This window comes from Oreochromis aureus, linkage group 18 (assembly GCF_013358895.1).
Source record: "Oreochromis aureus strain Israel breed Guangdong linkage group 18, ZZ_aureus, whole genome shotgun sequence".
Taxonomy (NCBI): Eukaryota; Metazoa; Chordata; class Actinopteri; order Cichliformes; family Cichlidae; genus Oreochromis; species Oreochromis aureus.
Genome location: NC_052959.1, coordinates 36144539 through 36159349, shown reverse-complemented (window position 1 = coordinate 36159349; position 14811 = coordinate 36144539). Strand labels below are relative to the sequence as shown.

Below are 14811 nucleotides of genomic sequence, written 5' to 3'. Positions count from 1 at the left end.
CCTCTGTTAGAAGGACGTCCGATCACTGCATCAGCTTCTGTGGTTGTTATTTGATCTTCACACGTGTCTCTGAAGTCTACTGTAGGAACACGATTGGCCACATGCTTGAAGAAGAAATCAGTCAAGAATCTCGAGCTGTGCAGGTGGCGTTCCTACACCACCAACCATCAGCTGTTTGGACCGGTGCACAGGAACACGTTGTTCTCCTCCTCCTAACTCCAGAACTGATGAGCTCTGTAACTCATCAAGTTTCATACTTTGTGTCTGTCATTGTGAGTGGGCTCAGGTTTATTACAACAATTGGTGTATTTTATATTTTAGAAACGCGCATCTTCACTGCTGTTATTTCTTCACTTATTGATCTCTGGCTGACGTTTTTGACAGTAAATTCAAGTTGGAGCTGAATTTCTAATATTTGCTTGTAGGTTTGATAATGACCTGATAACCTGATGGTCAGTCAGAGTTGGTCTTCCTGCTCCTTACTTTGGGCCACACTGCGCACCTCTCCGTCTTCTTCGACATGTTGTATTTGAGAAGTTCGTGCCGCTTACGTGATCTCGACAACTTTGACAGTTTGGAGGTTCTTTCGTAGTCGTCTCCTCGCGACTTTGGTTCAAGTCGTCAGGATCTTGATTTACGGAGCCGTGACCTGTGAACATGTCAAAGCAGCAGCTCTGACCAATCACATTACAGAAACAGTCTGAGGTCGTCACATGACTTCTTTCATTCTGAGCTTTTTGTATCCAACTTTATTTTGTAACATTACACACTTCCTGCTACACAGCAGCTCCACCCTCAGAATCACCTGTACAGGTGTGACACACACACTCAGACACCACGGGATAAATTAAAGGTTTAATAGATTTTCTCCGAAAGCTGAAACTCTCTCTCTCTCTCTCTCTCACACACACACACACACACACACACACACACACACACACACACAGACAGACAGGTGAGGCAGACAGGTGTGTCTGTGCCTCCCACAGAAATCAAAGAGGCACGCTGATGATGAAGATAAACGTGTGATCTAATGATAAGAGTCTCTGTCCTCACTGCGTCTCCATGGCAACAGAAACAAACAATAACTGCAGGTAGCGTCTCTTCCCGCTGCCGGCCCATGGGAGGCTAGCGGCGGTAGACGCCAAAGGCCACCAGGCTGAGGAGGATGGTGACCCCGACCAGCGAGGCGGTGGCGGGGGCGGTGAAGAACTGGCGGTACTGGATCTGACAGTACCACAGCACGGAGAGCATGAGCACGAGCAGCGGGACCATCAGGCTGCCCACGTTCAGCGCCACGCGCACCTGGTCTCCCGCCCGCTGGCCCCCTGCCGCCCCCCGCGCCGCGTGCTGCGAGATGTGGCAGTGCAGCACGCAGTTATGGGCGAGGTTCAGCGAGGCGAGCGTCCGCGCGTCGTCCTGCAGCAGCTGGCCCTGATAGATGAGACGCACCTGATGCTCCTGCCCCGCAAAGTAGGTCCTGCAGGGTCAGAGGTCAGAGGTCAGCAAACGGGTCCGGGGGCACAGCCGGGAGGAGGAGCTTCAGGTTTGCCGAAACTCCTCCTCTACTATGCAGTAGTGTATGCAGTATTACATGCAGCACTCGTACCTCTTAATGTACCCGACGGTGTCCTGTGGTTGGACCTGCGCCGTCCTCTCTGTGTCGTTGAGGAACTTGAGTCTGACCACCATGTTCCGCTGAGACACCGCGGCCTCTCCGTCTCCTCCTCTGCGCCTCACCCCGTCTCCTCCCACCTGTCCATCCTCCAGTGTGGTGGGAGCCTCTGTCAGGAAGCTGTCGTTCACAGAGGAGGAAGGTGAGGACGAGGACATGGAGAAGGTGGAGGGTGAGGATGGTGGGTAGGGGGACGAGGAGGTGGCGGTGGATGAAAAGGGCGTGTCCTGCTGGGTTTGCCCGGGCCTCTGTAAAGGGGAGGAGCCTGTGAACAGGTGTTCAGGGGGCTCGGATGTGCGGGTGGAGATCCAGGCGAGCAGCAGAACTGTCAGCAGCAGCAGAGCGGCGAACAGCAACGTCACCTCATCGCCGACACCTTCGATCAGCGCCATCGCCGCCAAGGTCAGCACAGCTCACACACCTGTAGGGAGAGGGCAGAGCTTAGCTTCAGGTATATACACACACTTCTTGTTTACCTGAGAACCCCTCACCTGTCCTTTCACTCCAGCATGACTGAAGCTTTTTATGAAATAGGGAAAGAAAGAAAACGCCCCTTTAGGGGCAGGTGTCCCACAGACGGAGCTCCAACGTCACACGACAGTATCGCAGTACTGTGTGGTGATAAATACAATACTGTGAGAGTACTACGAGCAGGTGAGCTCCTCTCTCAGGTCGATAGAGTTACTTCCTAACTCATAGCGAGCTGACGGCTCAGACACACGAGGGAAACCAACGTCCAAACATCTGCAGGACACCTGTAGCTGCCGGAAGCTGAACCTCACAGTGTCGCCTGATGGGAGGTTATCGACGGCTCCCAAACTGGATCCGTGTAATCGCCATCAGACGACATCGGACAGGTACGGCGGGTTTTAGTAAAATCACCTTGTCTCATTTGATAAAACACAAACTGATCAGCTGTGAGGTCGTGACCTGCAGATGCAGATCATCTGTACGTTTGTCAGAATATGGTAACGATAAAATCCCAGTAAACCTCCAAGTTCCGCCTCTACGTTACACCTGGGCCCAGTAAAGTCCAATCAGAGCAAGCGTCCTGTCCCCGCTCTACACACACACACACACACACACACACACACACACACACACACACACCACAGGGTGACCTCTGGGACTCTATCTTGGGGAAACACACTCAGAGGTAAAAGCTCCCCTGGCGGATCGCACGTCACTTCCGGCGTGGCTGTCCAACCAGCGGGATGAAAAGCCCTTACACTTGTCCCCATACAACGCTAACTTCCGGTTTCCTGTGTGCCGTCAGCAGGTATCGATCCATGATTGATCCGGTTGTTAATCAAGTGTATTTTTGACGCCCTCTGCTCAGGTATTTGCTCACCTCTTTCCGCGGCCTCGTCACGTCACCAGTTGTTGGTCGCGTTTCACCGGAAGATCCGGGCATTTGAGCCACCCGGGCTCACCTGGATCAGCTCCGCCAGTCCCGCTAAAGTCCGAGCTAACAGCTACCCGCTGCGCTAAGATACGCGCTAACAGCTCGCGCTCCCAGGGAGCCTCTGACCCACAGTCTGAGTCTGCGCAGAGGCGCGAGGAGAGAGGAGACGACGGTCACTCACGTTCAGTCCAGGAGCTTCATGTCCTCCGCGTTAGCCTGCAGGCTAACAGCTGCATCACTTCCTGCTGCCGCTTCTTCTTCTACTGTTGTGCTCCGCGGCGGACCCAGCGGAGGCTTCTTCTTCTCTATATTGCTTATTGGCGGTTGGCAAACAGCAAAATGGTGCATTACCGCCACCCACTGGTGTGGAGTGTGAACTGAATGTCAAAAATGAATCAAATCCTCCCAAACAAACGAGTCTGCCTTAACAAACAAAATATGACCTGATCACTTCTCCAGTTCTTACGAAATAAATCAGCCAAGTCCAGTTTCACTTTCATCTCACCGAGCATCATATTTCTGACAATGCACTAAAATATGTCCTATTGTTTCTTCTTCTCTGTTGCAGTCACACTCCCCTGTGCAGTGCTTTCTCATTAAAAACAATGTGCTATTCAAACCAGCATGCCCAAATCTGAGTCAGGATATAGCTGTCTCCTCTCTCCTGTTCCTGTGCTTCTCGTTTCTCCTGTTTTTTCTTTGGTTTCGTAAAACCATCGCCCCCCCAGTGGAGGTTGCGCATGCGTACACCTGCTGGTCGCGATTACCGTAGCGTCTCCTTATGACGTAACCAGACAAAAGAAACAAGCAGAGTGTAACAGTTTCAAATGGTACAGAACGAAAAGAAGAAGAAACGTGTTCGAGATCAGATCCAAATAAAGTTTTTAATAAATGAAACAAAACGAAAAGTGACATATTAGACTAAAGCCCTCTGTAACAGCAGATCAGACAGCAGAAGAAGAAAGGGGACCAAAATAAATCATTACTGCAGGTTTACAGCTTCCAACAGAGAGTGTGGATTATGTGTACTCGTGGCCAGGAACGACAGCTGACACACAGGAAGTCTGACTGGTGCTCAACCGAGCTCGCAGCCAGATTATCCAATCAGCATCACCTGTGTGAAGCTGGTGTGTGACAGCCTGAGGTACTGAGAAGGAACCCTGACCATGACCTGCTGCGACTTTTCAAAATAAGAGCATGAAGCTGTTGGTGATTAAGCTTTAGGAGTGCCTGTGTGTGTTTGTGTGTGAGCAGACCAGCAGATTTTACAGCATGAGGTTCACTTCACCCACAGAAACATGTTCAAACACTCTAAATACAAACATATATTAAAATGCATGAATATAATGTGGTGAGGTGTACCTAATAAAGTGGCTGTGAGTGTAAATTCTGCACAAAGTCCTGTGAAATATGTGAGTTTCAACTTTGTGGGTCCGCTCAATCAATCAGTTGATCGGTCAGTGAACCGATCGATCATCTGCGGTGTTTCCTCTTCAGGATGTTGGGGCTCTGACAGCTGCAGAAACCTGATCAGCTGATTGGTGGCTCATCCTGGGGTGTCCACGTGCACAGCCTGACCTTTCATTGTTAGAGAAGCTGCTGCACGCGCTGTTAGTCTGGATGATGTCATTACCCCAACACTGTCCCTTTAACGTGCTGAACATCCGGGCAGCAGGGGGCAGCAGTGGCGCTCAGGGGCCACTGGCTGTGTTTGTGAGGGCTCCGAAGTCCACCAGAACCCGGACCCCAGCTCAGACCTCTGAGGGTCCCACAGGTGAGGCCCAGTGCACCTGTCCTCACCTCAGGTGGCAGGGTCCTCCGAGTTTACTCCAGAATTAAAGTCACAAGAACTCAAAATAAAGGCTGTTTTTATTCTAAATAACAAACTTTATTAGGACAAACAGCAGAAACACCTCACCCCACCTGCGGCAGGTGCGGAGTCAGATGATGACCTCACTGATCACGGGGACTCCGCTGCTCTTAGCGGGCTCTTCTGCCGCCTCTCAGCCCCCGATCAGCATCGCGCCGGGCGGTGGAGGGAGCCCCGACGGCTTCCTCCCAGAGCATCCGCTGTGCTCCGCGGGCCCCCGGCCGCATCTCTGCCGGCGGTCCCCGGGCCTCCCGCCTGTTCAGCATCTGGACCCAGAGAGGGCTCGGAGTACGCAGTCGGGTTTGAGTGAAAACGGCGTAAATGTAAAATAGCGTCCGTTAAAGAGTGCGTGTGCGGCGGCTCCAGCGGGGCTGGCTGCCGCTGTGGCCGCTGTCTCTGGTTTCATCCTCCGCCTTTGTCCTCATGTTTTCCCCCGGAGTTCCTCCCCCTGCGGCGCTGGGCGGAGTTTCATACCGGACTAGACGCTCCTTTTGTCGGATTCGTTTCGACCTGACTCCCCGGGGTTTACGGCTGAAAAAAACACACTTCCACGGTCCCGAAAGCAGCCGAACCGGCACGGTGCCGTGCAGTATCACCCCGGCTTTCTGTCCGAACCAGCAGGTAAGCGCCAGGTTCCGATTTTAAACGCATTTCTGGGTTTTTCGGCTCGCTCGTCCCCGAGTCGCCACAACATTCATGGCGGCTTTGCAGCGGAGGCTTGTGGGGCAGCTGCAGCCCGTCCCGCCCGCACAAAGCTCTGGTTCTGCGGGTAAAGGGTTCGGGGGGCTCGGGGGTTCTGGTGATCCTGCACCGCGGGTAGACTCGACCTCGACCTTTTTACGTGTCATCATTTTGTCGGATTAAAGCCCTTAAACGCTCCACGTGTGCCGTCCGGAGACTTTCGCTCGGATCTTTTATCCGGTTTCATCCGGTTTGTTCCGGTTTGGTCTCCGCGTCGCTCCGACACGTTTCACCGGGAAACCTTCGCGCTCGGTTCTGCGGTTCGTGCCAGCGGAAGCTACGTGCTGACTCCTGCCGGAGGATGGACGCCATTACCGGGCAGCTGGAAGCTGGCGGCCCGGAGACCTTACCGGGCCCGAGCCCAGCGCCCCGGCCGTCCGGACCCAGAACCCGGGGACCGTCTGCAGAACGGCACCGGGACCTGTGTGTGTGAGAGATCAGCTCCTGTCTGAGAATCGATCGTCAGCAATGTCACCAAACACACTGTTTCCGGTTACCTCTGTGGTTACACTGGTGTGGTGATGTCACGTGAGTTTAATGCTCAGCCAGGTGAGGACAGTTGAGGTGCACGTCAGTGTGAGGTCATTCAAACAATGGCTGTGGTGCACACAGGTGGGCACCCTCACAGTGAAGCTGCTGCAGGTGAAACATTGTGATTGGCTATTCTGTGCCCCGTAGCTGCCGCTGTGACTGTGAGTGGGTGTGCACTCTGATCACACCTGTGCAGGTAGCTACAGACCCCTCAATCATCATTTTTGTCCAGTGGCGAAGGATCAAAATTCGCCATGGTGCCACAGACACGTGAACTCCGAAGCACAGCTGCATCTTCGGATGAATCTGACTAAAGGTGAAGGTGCCCAGGTGTGGGGGCGTGGCTTTAGGAACGACCCAAAGTTCATACACAGAGCTCAGTGTGCATTGACGTTTCTATCACTGAAGGTGGCGCTCTGGAGCCTTTCTGCACGCGGAGCATCCTCACTGCGTGTGCAGAATCTCATTTCTGAGCACGCTCAGATTGATTTCTGTAAATGAAAAGAAGCCTTCAGGAAGTTCACACACTGTTGGGCCGCCATGGTGTGAGCTGCAAGCTGATTGGGCAGTGAGAGGATGAAGGTGTTAAAGTGTGGTGATGGCCAGCTGTCATCCTCTATAAATACACCTGGTACATTCTACACAGTAACAGGTGATGTCACTGACCTTCAACGTGTCACTGTTAGCCTACAGTGGGGCAGCAGGGATCAGGTGACGTGTCAGGTGATCAGGCGACATATTCTGCTCAGTGACTCACGCTCCACTTACTTCTAGCTTCTCACAGGAGAGTGACCTGCCACTGAAAGCAGCCAGCCTCCCCTGAGCTATGGAGAGCCAAACGTGCCAAAACGCTGCGCAGGTCAGCAGGGGGCGCCGTAAAAACACGGTCACATTAAATCCAGCCCCCTTTGGTCCTGCAGCCTTTCTCACCTGACACTGATTTAAAACACCTGCATGCTGCTACTGCGCGCTGATTGGTCCTTCAGTGATTTATGACAGGGCGTCCTCTGTCACGGCGCCCGTTTCCAGCAGTCGGGCTGGTTTCACTCGGCTAAAGGATGAGCTCGAGAGCGCCCCCTGTGGAGCCGGAACAGCGCATTGGATCAGGTGTTGTTGGACTCGGTGCTGCCCCACACAGGCAGAAACAGGAAGTACACGAGCCGAGCCGTACTGATGGTCACATGAGCACTTCCTGCTGCAGTAAACCTGTTTGATTTTGTGTTTCAGAGGGAGGGGCGGAGCCTCCTCCGTCGGTCACTGCAGGATGAACGGCAGCAGCAGCGTCTCCACGGCTCAGAGCACCAGGGTCAAGACTGAACCAGGTAAGTGCCGACCTGCTGTTAGCGCCTGTCAGGTGTTCAGGTACTTGCCTGTCAGTTCATGTAGGCCTGCGTGAACTCTGCTAAAGCAGCGTCCACACAGGAAGTGGCTGGCAGCGACTGCAGGAAGTTGATGACACTTGGAATGAGCGTGAAAGTGCTTCCAGTGAGTGCTCAGATGTGACGGGGGGGGGCGCAGACCTTGGGTTTGCCTGAAGCTGCATGTTTGCATCTTTACCCCCGTGTGCACCTTCGTCCTCACAGACGACTATTTTGGCAATTTTAGTGAAAACGTACCTGAACATGTTTTTGTGTAACGTTCGGCCGCGGGGCACACGCCCTCGCCGGCCCCGCCCTGACCGCTGTCTCCCTGCTCAGATGACTGGAGTAAGGAGGACTGTCTGACTCTGCTGGAGAGGATTCGCACCCTGTTGCCTGACGGAGACGCCATGAAGTATAAAACCACCGAGTCGCACTTTGACTGGGAGAAAGTTTGTTTTGGCGGCTTCACCGGCGAGATGTGTCGCCAGAAGTGGCAGAAAGTCTCGTCTGAGGTACGCTGGCCAAAGGCCACGCCTCTGAGCCGTCGCCGTGTTCATTTAAAGCTCTTCGGTTTAAGGTGTGTCTGAAAGTTCAGCTGACCTGAGTCTGTGTTTCAGGTCAGGAAGTACCGAACGATGACGGAGCTCATCGTGGACGCCATCGAGTTTGTGAAAAACCCATATAAAGGCAAGAAACTGAAGGTGAGGCCCCCTAGAGCCAGAACCCGCTGGGACATGTGCTGGTTCAGACAGACAGACCTGTGACCTCTGACCTCTCTCGTGTGCAGACTCACCCAGATTTCCCGAAGAAGCCTCTGACGCCATACTTTCGCTTCTTCATGGAGAAACGAGCCAAATACGCCAAAATCCATCCAGAGATGAGCAACCTGGACCTCACCAAGATCCTGTCCAAGAAGTACAAGGAGCTGCCCGACAAGAAGAAGGTGCGCTTAGCCGCAGAACCCGAGGTCGCACTTGTGTCCGTGTTCGAGTCCCGAAACACCAAACACATGTTTGTTTGTCCTCCCGCAGCAAAAGTACATCACAGAGTTCCAGCGTGAGAAAGAAGATTTCGAGAAGAACATGGCTCGATTCAAGTGAGTTCTACTTCCGGTCACATGTAGCAGTGTCAGTCACGGTGTTGGCGCACACATGGCTAATGTCAGCTGATCGCAGGGAGGAGCACCCCGAGCTGATCGAGGAGAGGAAGAAGTCGGACCTGCCGGAGAAACCCAAAACCCCCCAACAGCTGTGGTACAACCACGAGAAGAAGACCTACATGAAGCTGCACCCCGAGGTATGCGCTCAGCACACGCCTGCTACCTGCTAAACACACAAATGCATGTCTTTGTGCCATCGGTGCAGCCGCAGCAGCTCTGCACTGGTTCAATCAGAGGGCTCGACCGCTCTGCGTAAACCACCGTGCAGCAGGTAAAACAAGCAAATGTGTTTCTAAAGGAGATGTCGTTGTGCCATATGTGAAGCAGCCGTCAATGACCGATGACATGCACAGGTGCAGACTTTTAGATGGGCGGAGCGACGGAATCATGCACGCATTCACACGTTTAGGATTCACACGTTATGTTTGGAGGGAATATTTGACCTTCTTTATTTCCAGTGTTAATATAGATACTGTTTGATTATCCTTGGGTTGAGTGTGTAAAGATAAACACAGAGTGGAGAAAGCAGCCACTGAAACCATCGTGGGGGTTTTAAATCACATGTTTGTCTTTTCTGAGCGGAGGCCACTGCCTTTCTCTGCTCGGAGTTTGAGTAAATGAGTCGCTGCTGTTCAAACAGCGCTATGATCGTTTGCATTGACTGCTTCTCTTAGCTTCACAGACTGATTCAGGTGCACATAAACACATCGCTGTTGTAAAAACGACCGGCGATGGTTGATATATTCAACCTTAGGTAACACATCCAACCCACACGCACGAGACATCAAACCGCACGTCCATGAATGAAGTTTTGTGTGATGATGAGAAAAGAGCACATGAAGACAGGCAGGTGCACAGAGACATGCAGCTTCCTGCCGCTCCGTGCACATCAGCTGGTTCGGTCCCAACAGGAAGGTGAGTCATCACCATAGAAACGTCATGACAGCTGAAACCATCACGTGCTCCTCTCAAGGTTTCAGACAGAGGAGTTCTCCAAGAGTCTTTCAGAGATGGCCCAGCCAATCAGCTGAGCCAAATCCACCTGAAACTCTATGGAAAGACGGAAAGGTCAGAGTTCATAGATGGGCCAGAATCACGCCTGAGCCGTGCAGGCAGCTCGTTTGTCCCTGCAGGAGGCGTCCTGCTCGCAATCGCACAAAACTTCGTTTCTGCTTCTCGGCGCTCTGATTTCTCTGCACGTGTTGTCACGGACGTCTGCGGAGAGTTTCACGGCGGTAGCTCATAGACCTGCTGCCGGGTCGAGGCCCGGGGCGTTGTCAGGACCCGTCTCGACGTCCTCACGACTGTGTTTCTGTTTCAGGTGAGTCAGAAGGAGCTGAAGGAGGCTCTGAGGAGACAGTGGTCCCAGCTGTCCGACAAGAGGAGACTGAAGTGGATCAGCAAGGCGCTGGAGCTCCAGAAAGATTACGAGGTACCAGAGAGACGGGAAGCAGGCGCTTAGGCCTCAGCGTTTCACCTGAACCATCGTCACGACACGAGTCCTGGAAGCGAGCCGACACCAGCTCCGGTGTTTGTAACAGCTTCTGGGACGTGTGGGCGATGTGATGATGATCTGGGCTGAAACCGAGAGTAAAGTCTCACGGCTGCACTTCCTGTTTCAGGACAGCATGAGGGTCTACCTGGAAGCTCATCCAGACGTAAACTCGGACGATCATGTCCGCTCCGTCCTCACCAAAGCCGAGAGACAGCTGAAAGACAAGTTCGACGGACGGCCGACCAAACCTCCCCCGTGAGTCTCCGCTGGCATGTTCACGCTAACCCTGCTGCAGTTACAGCCGAGAGGTCGCGTTCCTCAGAAGTTCACTTATGTCCAATTTTTCTTATTTTTAGAAGCTTTGACAAAATAAGACGACATTTATTATTTTATTGGGATGATTTAGACTGAGATTAAAGCTGGAGGATTTCATTACTGTAGAAGAAGAAAGCTCATGTTTGCCGTTACAGTGAAACTGACGCTGAATGAACAGCATTTGTTTGAATAAATGAAATGTTCATCACAGCGTCCTCACAGGCGCGTCCTGTCCTCTCACTTCTGATTGGTTCAGGTGTTATCTAGTCACAGTGTGCATCAGTCTCAGCTCACTTTCTGTGGCTCGCATCCAAAGCTGTGTAAACGCTACATGTTGGTCAGAGTGACGCCTTCTGTGTCTTTGTCTTATTATCTCACACAGCACAATTCACAGTATAACCAATAAACCGGTTTTGAGAGAAGTCACCTGACCTCCTGACGCCACCTGACGTCAGGTTTGGTCAGGTGAGGTGTATTTTACAGCCACGGTTCCATAAACAATGGGACACAAAAAACAAAAACTCTTCAGTGATTTGTTGATGTCACAAAAATAGTATCTTCCTCACAGTAGAGCAGAGACTCGCTCGTCTGCATTCACTGCATGTGACCTTGAGTATAACATCGCGGTCAGGTTTAGGAGTGTTTGTGGGAATTTGTGACCGTTGTTCCAGAAGAGCATCATGAGGTCAGATGTTGGAGTCCTGTCCTGTGGGGCTGAGGTCAGGACTCTGTGCAGGCCAGTCCAGTTCTTCCACACCAAACTGGCTCGTCCAGGTCTTTAGGACCTGCAGTGGTGTGGGAACAGGAAGGGCCTTTGACTGGACCTAAGGGGCGGAGCCTGACTCCGTCGTCCTGGCAACCACCAAACCCAGACTCGCCGTACTGCGTTTTGACTCTGTTTTGCAGTAACGGGTACTCGCTGTACTGTGCGGAGCTGATGGTGAACATGAAGGACGTGCCGAGCACGGAGCGCATGGTGCTGTGCAGCAAACAGTGGAAGATGATGACGCAGAAGGAGAAGGACATGTTCCAGAAACGCTGCGAGCAGGTGAGTGACGGCACCGCTCTGACCTCCGACCTCTGACCTCTCTCTAATCTCAACTTTGTCTCCACAGAAAAAGAAGCAGTATGACATCGACCTGCAGCGCTTCCTGGAGGTAAGACCTCAGAGCGCCTTGAAGAGCGAGAGGAAACGCCCACAGACGGGACAGAGATGGGCGGAGCTGTATTTACACTTTCACCTTCTTAATTGGATTAAACCGGATTGGGGGGGGTCTAGCTGTGAAAGCGGAGGCTGATTGGCTAACTAGCTAGCTAGAAACTACCAGTTTCATACTACAGATGGTCCTCAGGCACGTTGTAATTGGCTGATTGGCTGTCATGTTTGATCCTGTCCAATGAGGCTCCAGAGCTGCTGCTTAAACTACAGGAAACAGGAAGTAATCTCTGCTTCTTTCTCAGAGTCTTCCAGAGGAGGAACGAGACAGAGTCATGACTGAGGAGAAAATGGGCGGGGCCAAATTGGGTGCAGGCGTGGCCTCAAGCCCCCACAGAGCCAAGTCTCCATCAGTCAAGGTGCGCCTGGCTCTTCTTCTACTGCCTGTTTATTGGGCGCTAATTCTGAACGTCGGTGATGTAACTAACCTGCCGAGCCGGTGCCGTCAAACTGTCTGAACACATTTTTATGTTGTTTAAATAGGAGCGGTGTCGAGAGGCGGAGTCTGAGCCGTGGGTCGCCGCTGGACTGCCGAAAGAAAGACGGGACGGGAAAAAGACGGCAGCAGCAAAGCTTCCAGAGACGCCAAAGACGGCGGCGGAGATGTGGCAGCACAGCGTGATTGGCGACTACCTGGCTAAGTACAGAGTAAGGAGCGCGTGCAGTAAACAGCAGGTAAAAACTCTCCGTACCGTCACTGAGTGTCATGTGACACAACCCACAGAGTGACCGCAGGAAGGCCCAGGCGGCGATGGACACGGCGTGGAACTCGATGGAGAAGAAGGAGAAGATTCCGTGGATCAAGAAGGCGGCAGAAGACCAGAAACGTTACGAGGTTTGGCTCTGATATCCGCCGCCAAACAGGAAGTTTTTTTCCCCCCTTTCTTTTTAGAGAAAAATGTATCCAAAGAAGAAACAAAGTAACGCGGACAGCACTGCTAACGTACCACGTTACTTTAGCTGTTAGCTCACAGTGTCCTCAATTCAATTCAGTTCAGTTGTATTTATACAGCACCAAATCACAACAAAGGCCCCCCAAGGTGCTTTATACTGTAAGGTAGTCCCTACGATCATACACACACAGAAAAACCCAACAATCAGATGTTTGGTGTAATTGCCGTGGGTTCCTCGCCACGGTAATTATACCCTCCTCCTCTCGTTGTTACAGGGACCGCTGTTCCTCCTCCTGTACCTTCCAGCTCCCTGTCACTGGTTTCCAGTTGCAGTCAGTGCAGCAGCAAGCATGTGAACAACAGCTGCTTGTTGACATGACTCCTGTTTGGTTATGGCTCCTCCCTCTTTGCGCCCTTAGTTAGTGCCCTTCCTCTCTTTGTGTCTGGCTCCTCCCCCTGCTGTGTTTTGTTGTACTGACTGTGGTGTCCTGCAGAGGGAGCTGTTGGAGATGAGGACTCCAGCGGCGGGTCAGCGGAAGCCCAAGTTTGACGGCGAGCCGAAGAAGCCTCCAGTGTGAGTCTGTGCCCCCGATTGAAAAACCTTTATTGAAACGTTGGCGATCAGCCGCGGTGTCACGGTCGCCTCGCTCTGGGCGCTGCTGTCTCTGTCCAATAGGAGCGGCTACCAGATGTTCTCCCAGGAGCTGCTGACCAATGGCGAGCTGAACCACTTCAGCCTGAAGGAGCGGATGGTGGAGATCGGGAAACGCTGGCAGAAGCTGAGCCAGAGCCAGAAGGACAAGTACAAGAAGCTGGTGGAGGAGCAGCAGGTGGAGTACAAGGCGGAGCTGGAGGCCTGGGTCAAGGTGAGGTGCGATGACTCTGCCTCCGCTGACAAACGAATGAAATATTAGTAAAAGGTTTGAAGTTTGTCGCCCCCTGCTGGTCGTTAACATGCCCGTTTCCCTCCTCAGTCTCTGTCTCCTCAGGACCGCGCCGTCTACAAGGAGATCTCGTCTTCGGTGAGTCCCTCACGCCGCCTCACCTGTGCGTGCGTCACCTGGACGGCAGCGCTAACCTTTGTTTGTTTGTTTAGAAACGTCGCAGCACCGCCAAAGTTCGAAGCAGCCCCGTAGCTAAAGTCCGCGTGACTGCGAAGGGGAAGGCGGGAAGTTCAAGAGCTGCGACACCTGGTGTGGCAGTGAGCAAGAGGGCGATGGCGTACCGAGCCAAGGTAACAACAGCTACTTAGTCAGAAAGGCGGGGGGGGGCTAGGTTTCACGTGGCGTTTGGGCTGGTCAGCCCCAATGAGGTGGTGAACGACGTCTGTCCGTCTCCCAGCAGGACATGTCTGACTCAGACGAGGAGGAGAAGAGCGAGTCGTCGGACTCTGACGAAGACGACGAGACGTCAGGAAGCACAGACAGCGACGACGACGAGGTCAGTCATGTGTTCATGGAGACATGAGTGAACGCCGACTGTGACCACGGTGTTCATCACCAGTCCAGCACAGAGACAATATCCTGTTTTATTTTGAAAGCACATTTTTATATAAATAATAATGATACATGACCTTGTGGGCGGGGCCCTTTCCATCGGCCCGCCCTTTCATGTGTTGCAGGATATAGAACTTCCTGTTTTGTGACCACTTGCTGTTGTTTCTCAGAACGACGATGACGAAGACGACGACGACCAGAGCTCATCGGAGGAATCCAGTGACTCGGACACAGACTAGCTTCACCCTTTCCTCCTCATTGGAGAGGACAGGCTGTGCAGGCCACACCTCCTCACAGACCAATCATCCTGGCAGACCAATGAGAGGATGTTATGCGGCACCGGCCCCTCCCGCCTTCCTCTGAAGAGGGCGGAGCCTTTTGTTACCCGTGTTTGTTTTTTATCGAGTGCGTGTTGGTTTTTAGCAGATGGGCGGAGCAAAGCTCAGGTGGGCTCTCAAGTGTCCTTTTGACAAAATGGTGAAGGCAGGGCAGGGGGCAGGGTTTGTACAGTTTGGCAGGTGGGGGCGCAGTGAGCAGCAGTTCAGGGTTCAGCCACCCACCTGAAATTATTAATAAATGCACTTTTCTCATCTCTGGTGTCGTTTTGTCATGTGACCACAAGATGACCTTTGACCCCCGTCAGTCAGTAAGGAC

The 14811-nt window shown here is 52.8% G+C and overlaps 2 protein-coding genes across 4 annotated transcripts; one reads left to right on the top strand and one right to left on the bottom strand.

The window, feature by feature from the left end:
- Positions 1 to 714: 714 nt before the first annotated feature.
- Positions 715 to 3389, bottom strand: tmub1 (transmembrane and ubiquitin-like domain containing 1). 2 transcript variants are annotated; one of them, XM_031740076.2, is made up of 3 exons: positions 3027 to 3389; positions 1610 to 2096; positions 715 to 1480 (listed from the first exon to the last, which is right to left on the bottom strand). In XM_031740076.2, the coding sequence occupies exons 2-3, from the start codon at positions 2065 to 2067 to the stop codon at positions 1129 to 1131; spliced, it is 810 nt and encodes a 269-aa protein (XP_031595936.1). In that variant the 5' UTR covers positions 2068 to 2096; positions 3027 to 3389; the 3' UTR covers positions 715 to 1128. The 2 variants fall into 2 exon arrangements, with proteins under 2 accessions (XP_031595936.1, XP_031595937.1); XM_031740077.2 differs by having other exon boundaries at positions 3262 to 3388.
- A 621-nt stretch (positions 3390 to 4010) lies between these two features.
- ubtfl (upstream binding transcription factor, like) lies at positions 4011 to 14747 on the top strand. Of its 2 annotated transcripts, none has more exons than XM_031740062.2 (20): positions 4011 to 5571; positions 7450 to 7544; positions 7920 to 8095; positions 8201 to 8284; positions 8371 to 8526; positions 8615 to 8679; positions 8759 to 8879; positions 10064 to 10174; positions 10365 to 10492; positions 11459 to 11600; positions 11668 to 11709; positions 12014 to 12127; positions 12252 to 12416; positions 12493 to 12603; positions 13156 to 13235; positions 13338 to 13527; positions 13636 to 13683; positions 13758 to 13895; positions 14006 to 14101; positions 14328 to 14747. In XM_031740062.2, the coding sequence occupies exons 2-20, from the start codon at positions 7487 to 7489 to the stop codon at positions 14394 to 14396; spliced, it is 2094 nt and encodes a 697-aa protein (XP_031595922.1). In that variant the 5' UTR covers positions 4011 to 5571; positions 7450 to 7486; the 3' UTR covers positions 14397 to 14747. The 2 variants fall into 2 exon arrangements, with proteins under 2 accessions (XP_031595922.1, XP_031595921.1); XM_031740061.2 differs by having other exon boundaries at positions 4015 to 5571; positions 14003 to 14101.
- The last annotated feature ends 64 nt before the right edge of the window (positions 14748 to 14811 follow it).

Excerpts from the sequence above, each read along its gene's own strand:
- tmub1 (XM_031740076.2), bottom strand. The coding sequence starts at position 2,067 with ATGGCGCTGATCGAAGGTGTCGGCGATGAGGTGACGTTGCTGTTCGCC. Across the intron at positions 1,481-1,609 it reads ACCGTCGGGTACATTAAGAG|GACCTACTTTGCGGGGCAGG; the intron begins GTACGAGTGCTG and ends CTGACCCTGCAG.
- ubtfl (XM_031740061.2), top strand. The coding sequence starts at position 7,487 with ATGAACGGCAGCAGCAGCGTCTCCACGGCTCAGAGCACCAGGGTCAAG. Across the intron at positions 8,527-8,614 it reads AGCTGCCCGACAAGAAGAAG|CAAAAGTACATCACAGAGTT; the intron begins GTGCGCTTAGCC and ends GTCCTCCCGCAG. Across the intron at positions 12,128-12,251 it reads CCAAGTCTCCATCAGTCAAG|GAGCGGTGTCGAGAGGCGGA; the intron begins GTGCGCCTGGCT and ends TTGTTTAAATAG.